Raw genomic sequence first — 8,052 nt, forward strand, 5'->3', positions numbered from 1 at the left:
ACCTCAGTGTAAGCTAAAGAGTCTTAGCCACTTAATTTATACAATAAAAATTGTTTATCCCTTCTCTGTGATTTTGTTGAGAAATAAGTAGAAAAGTCAGTGTGTGTTAAATCATAGAACATTTTATTATACCTAATCTTACATTTTTCTTTATAGGAATTTTCATCAGAAAGTGAAAATGGACAGCATAAGCTAAACACGATGCTATCTAAAGGAGAACTTTTGAGTACTCTGTTGACCAAAGAGAAAGCTAATGGTATCCAGGCCAAAATTGCAACTGCAAAAGAAGACTGGAAAAATTTTCATTCAAATCTCCGCCAAAAGGAATCTGCCCTAGAGGTATAATATAGCAACTACGTAGACGCAGTCTGTGTTAGTTGTCGTCGTCATTGTTGTTAGTTAGTTAGACCACACTTTCGATATATCCAAGTACTCTTGTCAGTGATTCTGGTCATCCTTCTCTGAATATGCAACAATGCAATTATTCTTTTTTTCTTGTGAAATCATCCATTTTGTGTAGCAACTCTTTTCTTGGAGGAAAATTGAGAGGCATGGAGAATATATTATTTTTCTTTTAAAACGACACTTCCTGGCAAAATAGATAATTTGATTATGACCGTAAATAATGCAGGATGGAAAAAACAATAATAGAAAATTAATACTAGAAAGTGAAAATGTGTATTTCCTCAATTCTTTTCTAACTCAAGACCTTGGCACTTTTCCTTTGTGGTGGTGGCTGTTCTTTCATGACGGGCATCCTCCACTTAGTAGAGAGTGATAATCATTGTGCAGAGCCCAGAAATTTACTCTTAAGCCTTAAGGGATCATTAATGCAATGTGATCTGAGCTCCAAAGCATCTGCTTTTGGATATAGTACATATAGCATTGGCAGCAAGATTATCCAGTTCAAGAGATGTCCAGAAGTAGATGGACAGACCAGGAGCTGTCTACCTTCTTACCCTCCATGTTTCTTTCCTCCTTCCCTCCCTCCCTCTCTCCCTCCCTCCCTCCCTTCCTTCTTTCCTTCCTTCCTTCCTATTAGTAAAACACACATAATTTAGTAAAACATGCATAATAATGCCTGTTAAGTACCAGGAATGTTGTTAGGAATACAAGAAGGTTAGTTTTTCTCCCTTTTATCAGAGAACCCACTTTCTAGAGAAGGAAACAGTCTATAAAGAGATTTCTGCAATAGAATGCAGGTATGATTAAGATATGGTAGTCACTCAAAGAACACAACTATCTTTATTTGAAGTTGAGGAACGTTTCCAGAAAAGTAACATTATAACTGAACCTTGAAGTCTAAACATCCTTTTGATTTGCCAAAGCTGATGTGCATTTCAGGTAGAAGGAATTCAATGTGCAGAGCCAGGGAGTTATGTGTGCCAACTATTAATTGAGACGATGAGAAATTTGATATCCACTTGGGGTTTAGGGGGAAGAGCAATGAAAATAAGACTGGCGATGGAGATTAGAGACAAAGAGTGAAGTGTTATGTGTACTAAGCAAATTGACCTTGACTCAGCCAGAGTTCCTTATCTGAATCCTAAAAGAGCATTTATTTTATCATTTTTCTCAAAGATAGAACATAACCCATATCATTCTAGAGGCATAAGGGAGAGGTTAATTCATTGCATACAATGGATGCTTTAAGAGACAAGGGCTTAATTCTCTCACAAAATCCTGGTTGAGAAAGGCTTAGTGAGGGCCCCATAAGTCTTTCAGCTGGAAATAAGCATACCAACTCTCTGAGCACGGTGTGGAGCATTATGGGGAACAGTCAGTAGCTGGAAGACCAGGGAAAGCTTTCATAATGGTTCAGATGAGAGAAATGAGGGCTTGAATTAAGCAAATGATGATAACTGGAGAATTTATCTCTAAGGTACAGCACAAGAGAATTTGGTAACTAATTTGATGAAGAGCACATGCAAGAAAGATAAATTAAATATGAGTCCATAGTTTTTAGTTTGGAAGATGGCATGAATGGCAATGCCATGAACTGAGACATGAATATAGTGGGGAAAGTAGTTTTGGAGGGGATAGCAAAAATCAATTTAATATATGCTCAAGTTGATGTGCCTGCAAGACATCCAGCATGTAATGGCCAGGAAAGTAGCAGTTAAATTGAGTGCAAAGCTCAAGAAAGACAGTAGAGCTACAATAACAGTGATAGTGAACATTTGCCAGTGCTGGGCCCTGTTGTAGGCGCTTAACACATAATAACACATTTAATCCTCATAACCATTTTCTGAGGCAGGAGCTCTCTTGTTTCTATTTTGTGGATGAGAAAAATTAAGGCAAAAGGTGTTTAAATACCTGCCAAATTCTCACAGCTAGTAAGTGATGGGGACAAAATTCAAAGCCAGGCACCATGGCTTACAGTATTATATAAATACATTCTAGAAATGTAGGAGTTTTTGGTGGTCACTGAAGTCATGGGAGAAATCGTTGGAAAAGCATGGAGAATGAACGTCTAATGGGAGGCCTCTCCAAGCCTGTAGACAGGAAGCTCGTGGGGAACGTTGAGAGTCTCTTGACTTTATTCCTGTTCCCCAGACCCTTTGTTCAGACCCTGTGATGTCACTCCCTCAGCCAGGAACCCAACTTTTTTGTGTTATATTTCTGACCGAGACCATAATGCTCTGTTCCTCAGTCCCATCTCCTTGTAGAATTAAACTGCTGATCACAGCCCCCAGTTTGCCTGTTAGTGTCCCCACGAGACTCCAGTGGCAGGGAGATGGACATACCTTCAATTTATGAATGTATTTAGTTATTCAGCAAATATTTTTTGAGCACTTTCCATTTGCCAAGGACTATTCTAGACTCTGAAGATATAGTAGAGAATAAAACAGAACAGAATCTTTGCCCTTATGAAGCTTAAATTTGAGGAAACACTCCAGGAACATTCTTAGTATCTTACATTGGTGAAGCATTTTCAATTTTCCAAAGCATTCCCATAGCTACCCTAATAGGTGACAGTGGCAGGCATGACCATCCCCACATTGTAGATGCCCTGGATCGTATACAGTGGAACCTTGAGCCATTCCCCACAGGCTCCCGCACTTAGATTTTTCAGCTAACCTTTATGGACTTGCTCTTTGCCAACACTGCCTAAAGCTCTGCTTCATTTAAAAGCCTTACTTGGTCACATGATAGTATAGATTTCAAATTCACTTTAATCTAACACTTTTATAAGTCATAGCCCGTGGATATAGACACCTTTGCTAAAGCAGAATGGCACCATGCAAATACATTTTAAATAGCCGTTAGTACCTACAAGGTATCTATGAAAGTAGCTACAATGTTCTATGTAATAAACACAGACCACTACTTGGTATTTCTTATATCTTTATATATCAGAATTAACAAATTATTTGTTCAAAACCTAATGAGGAGGTAGCAGGGAGGTAGATTAGGTAAAGGGGGTCAAATATGTGGTGACAGAAAGAAATCTAATTATGGAAGGTGAACATACAGTGTAAATATATAGATGCCTTACTGTTAAAGTGTACAGCTGAAACTTTTTGGATTTCGTTAACCAGTGTCACCATAAAATAAATTAATTGATTAACTTAAAAACATTAAAAAAAAAAAAACCTAATGAGCCTGTAAACCATATGTTAATATCGTCATTTATCAAAATTGACAAAGTGTTTGCTAATATTTATTTAGATTTCTATGAAGTACCTTGGTGTGGCCCAGGAAGTGTCAGGCACATGCCCTCTCCTCATGGGGCCTGTAATCTAGCTGTGGAGACGAGGTCTGCCTGCATCAGATGAAAGCCCACAGTGCAGCCCAGTCTATGATAAAGTGTAGAACGGCTGGGATAAACAACAAATGAGATAGAAGTTCAAAAGTGGGTGTGAACTCTGAGGTGGGCCGGATAATTAGGGAAAAGTTTAATTTGGAAAAGCAAGGCCAATGAAAGCTCTTAAAGAATATTTAGAAAAGTATTCAGGTGCCCATGTGAAGGATGGGATGTTCCAGATATTGGGAACAAGGGAAGAAGAAGAGTGTGGGCAACGGGGTCCAGACGAAATGCTAAGTGAAGGACTTTGGACTTGCCATTAAAACTGACGAGTGTGTCTAATGCTATCTAAAACCTCGTAGAACCTGAAGATCCAAATGAAAGACTTTGAAGTAAGTGCTGAGCCTGTGCAGAACTGGCTGAGTAAAGCCGAGAAGGCAGTGCATGAAAACAGCAACCGCCTGTACGACCTGCCAGCGAAGAGGAGAGAACAGCAGAAGCTCCAGGTGATGAGACACTGGGCCCACATGGCCACGCCCTTGACCCTGTCCTGTGTACAACCTGCGTTCAGGAGCCCGTCTGCCGAGCACCCTGGGATTAGATGACGCCACATGCAGATACGGTGTACCCTTGACCTATTTCTGACAGATCCCATGTTTTTTCCAGCTTTCCGTTGAAGTAGATTTGTTTTGTCGTATAGTCTATACTGTGTGTAGCTTGGAAATAATGATGCCTTCGGGCACACCTGTTGGGCACCAGTGTTGATTTCCATGTTCTTTGGGCCAGAGCTTCGTCCGCGATGTGCTTTCCCCCAGCCTCTTAACAGTAACTTGCTTGTGCTTTTCAGTCTGTCCTTGAGGAAATAAACTGCTACGAGCCTCAGCTCAACAGGCTAAAAGAGAAAGCTCAGCAGCTGTGGGAAGGACAAGCTGCCAGCAAGAGCTTTATGCACAGAGTGTCGCAGCTGTCTGCTCAGTATCTAGCGCTAAGCAATTTAACCAAGGTAACGCCTGCCATGTGCTGTGTGTGAGTGTGTACCGATGTCACAAATCTGGAGTCTCAGTAGGGTGTGCCGAGTGTCCTGCCTGACAAGCCCAGGTCAGGAATACGGCCTGTAAGTCTATCCCCGGCCTTGTGATCGAGTCCTTCATTTGTGCTGTGTCATCTCAATGTGGCCGTCTGAACAGAGCGAGGGAGTTTTCAAAGACCGAAGAGACTTCCAGTTTTTATTATAGCACAAAAAATTCCCATTTATGCCGAATTGGCGTGTTCTCCAGAGCCTTCGTTTTGAGGACTCAAAGTACAAACATAAGGCAAAATTCATTTGGGGGTCTAAGGAATCTCAGATTTAATTACTTCAGAAAAACATGAATTCAAAGCAGTTTAAATTTTAGTGAATTTGGGATCATTTTCAAAATGTTGTCTAAATTCTTTATATTCATTCCATAGTAGTCAAGGATGTGTTGATTGAAAATTTCAATTCAATCAACAGAACAGAGCTCAAAACTGATAATGACTCATTTAACTCCTTAAATCTCTGTTCTAACAGCTTAGAACAAAGTAAATGGCATCTTACTATGACCTCATTTAGAGCATTCAGCTGCTATAACACAGACCGATCTTACACTTTGTGGAGTAAGCATTATTTGACCCTCACGTGGCTTGTAACATTTGTTCCCTACATTTGTCTTTGGCATTTAAGATCTGAGAATGTAAGGAACCTACTGTAATTTAGTCTTTTCTTTCATTTGGCTTCACCTGTTTTAGCGTGGACTTATTTCTGGTCTGCTAATTTGGGTCCTCAACAAAACATACTTGTGATAGTCACACTAGTATCTTGGAGGAAATAGTCTATTTTTCCTATAAATAAGTTTGATTCTTTGATTTTAGAAATCTGGCACACATCAAAAATTAGAATGAATTAAGGGCATCTTTCTATTCCTTTGTGTTTATTTAGATACCAAAAATCAATAGATATTTGAATGATTTAAGAACTGTTAAACACCTTCATAAATCTTCACTGCATTGGGTATGACTCATAATTAATAAACAAAATCACATTTATGGTCCCAAATTTAAATTTTAGAGATATTACAAAATCTCAGAATAGTTATTTTTTGGAACTCCAGCTAACAGTGTGGTCATATGGTACAGTTGAGCCAAATGTGACATTCAGTGAAAGCTAGAAACTACTTTGATTGGTTTCTCAGACCAGGCATTAGGAAGAAATTTTACTGATTCTGAGAAAATGTCACGGTTGTCTTAAGAAGAATAGCAACTAAGTTGAGGGGCAGTAAATTGTAAGTTTTCTACTTTTTTGACCCAATTATTCTCATGATTTTACTATTTAGAAAGAGTTCTCACATCTCATAGATTAACACAGACTGGCGTCAAATCTGTGCAGCATCTGAACCAAAGGCCATTCGTAGTTATTTGAACCAAAACAGCTTTACAATTCGAGTGGCTTTAGGCTGCGAAGTCTCTGTGGAATGGCCAGCTCGAAAACCATGTCTGTCGTTTCCAGGAGAAAGTGTCCAGGCTGGATAGAATCGTTGCCGAACACAGTCAGTTCTCCCTCGGGATTAAAGAGCTGCAAGACTGGATGACGGATGCAGTTCACATGCTGGATTCGTACTGCCACCCGACATCGGACAAGAGCGTGCTGGACAGCAGGATGCTCAAGCTGGAGGTGTGCATTTTCAGAGAAATCTCTCCAATGTACAGAATTTGTTTTTCTCAAAATTTCCAAAGTCTCCATCTACCTGATGTTGTTACATCAAACCTCTTCACAGGGAATTTCAGATGCTCTGTAGGCTGGGCATGCCTAAGAGTTCCCGAATCATTTGGAACATGTTTGCACATAGATGCTTTATGAAAATTAAACTAACAACCCAAGTGTGGTTATTTGCTTGGTAGCTGGTTAAGAGGCTAGTTTCAAATCACATCACTGACACATTTATTCTGAGACAATATTTCCCTGAAACATTTTTTAGGGCAGAACATTATCCATCTTGTTCAATTCACTTGCCTACCTGTGTCAGTCTATTCTTCTCCCATCCCAAGCTATTGGTTCTAGCTTCTATGTATGGTAAAATAACAATTCTGCATTCATTTACCTCTCATTCATATACAAGATGTCTTCAGGAGACTGTCACTCTGTCTTGATACCAAGGATTCAAAAATGAACAAAATATGACCATCTTTGTCCTCCAGGATTTTATTCTGAGGCTGGAGGCTGAACCCCAGAGGGGTTCAGTAATAGCAGATAGGGTTACACCTCTGGTGTTACAGACACACAGAGTAGAACTGTGCATATGGAGTTAAGTGTTGGAGGAGGTTTCTCAGAAAGTCTGATACCTGAACCAAGATTTGAGAAGGTGCTACATGAGCAAAAGCCAGAGTAAACAAATAGTGTGGTGTGTGAGAAATTCCCACTAGTTCCTTCTTGCTGCAGCAAAAACCGACAGGAATGAGTAGCTGAAGCTGAATCTGGAGAAGTCAGCCAGGTCTGGAGTAGGGAGAGAGATGAAGCTTTGCCTTTCAGGTGATAACCCCAGTTTTATAACTTTGATTCACATTTCCTTCTTATATAGAAAAAGATAAGAACTTATGAAAAACTTGAAATAAATAAATCAATATATAAGATGAAGTATATTACTTTAGGTTTGTTTGGCTAGAGGTCTTAACATTTATAAAGTTCTCCATCCTGTGACATTTAAGAATTCGTGAATTCTACTATAGTCTATTTGTCTTTTATTAAAAACCAGTAAAATAAAACTGTGGAAGGAAGAGATTATTCAGAAAAGAATCGAGACCCACAAAGCCAAGGCCACTTAGAGACCAGCAGGTGACTGGAGATTGGTTATTGACACTTAGCAGTGGGGACCCTCCCGCCCTCCACCCACCAGAGCAGCCTGAGAGAGCCAAGGCTCAACACAATTGTACATCATTCTGCAATCTTCGGGAGCTCTGAAATATTTTAAGCCAGAAATGTTAAACATGCAAAAGACAAAGGACTCCTGTATTTGCTTTTACAGGCTCTTTTATCAGCGAAACAGGAAAAAGAGATCCAGATGAAAATGATAGTGACCCGAGGAGAGTCAGTCCTTCAGAGCACCTCTCCAGAAGGCATCCCCGCTGTTCAGCAGCAGCTGCAGAGTGTGAAGGATATGTGGGCTTCCCTTCTGTCTGCAGGGATCCGCTGTAAAAGGTAAGAGAAACGAAAGCTCACTACTGGGCAGCCTTTACGAAGAGATCAATATAATCACTCAGTAACAGACTGTTCCTGGGGGCTGGCTGGCTGG

At 40.0% G+C, this 8,052-nt stretch overlaps 1 protein-coding gene across 12 annotated transcripts in view; it reads left to right on the forward strand.

Annotated features, from left to right (window-relative positions):
- SYNE1 (spectrin repeat containing nuclear envelope protein 1) overlaps positions 1–8,052 on the forward strand; it is a 406,416-nt gene that overhangs the window by 203,737 nt on the left and 194,627 nt on the right. For 11 of the 12 annotated variants that reach the window (XM_039851332.1, XM_039851327.1, XM_039851325.1 and 8 more), the window contains 5 exons: positions 157–339; positions 4,111–4,254; positions 4,596–4,751; positions 6,273–6,437; positions 7,786–7,958. In XM_039851332.1, the coding sequence (XP_039707266.1) occupies positions 157–339; positions 4,111–4,254; positions 4,596–4,751; positions 6,273–6,437; positions 7,786–7,958 (821 nt within the window). The remainder of the gene's footprint in view (positions 1–156; positions 340–4,110; positions 4,255–4,595; positions 4,752–6,272; positions 6,438–7,785; positions 7,959–8,052) is intronic. The other variant, XM_039851324.1, reaches the window with a different exon arrangement.

Source organism: Pteropus medius, unplaced genomic scaffold (genome assembly GCF_902729225.1).
Source record: "Pteropus medius unplaced genomic scaffold, Ma_sr-lr_union100, whole genome shotgun sequence".
Lineage (NCBI taxonomy): Eukaryota > Metazoa > Chordata > Mammalia > Chiroptera > Pteropodidae > Pteropus > Pteropus medius.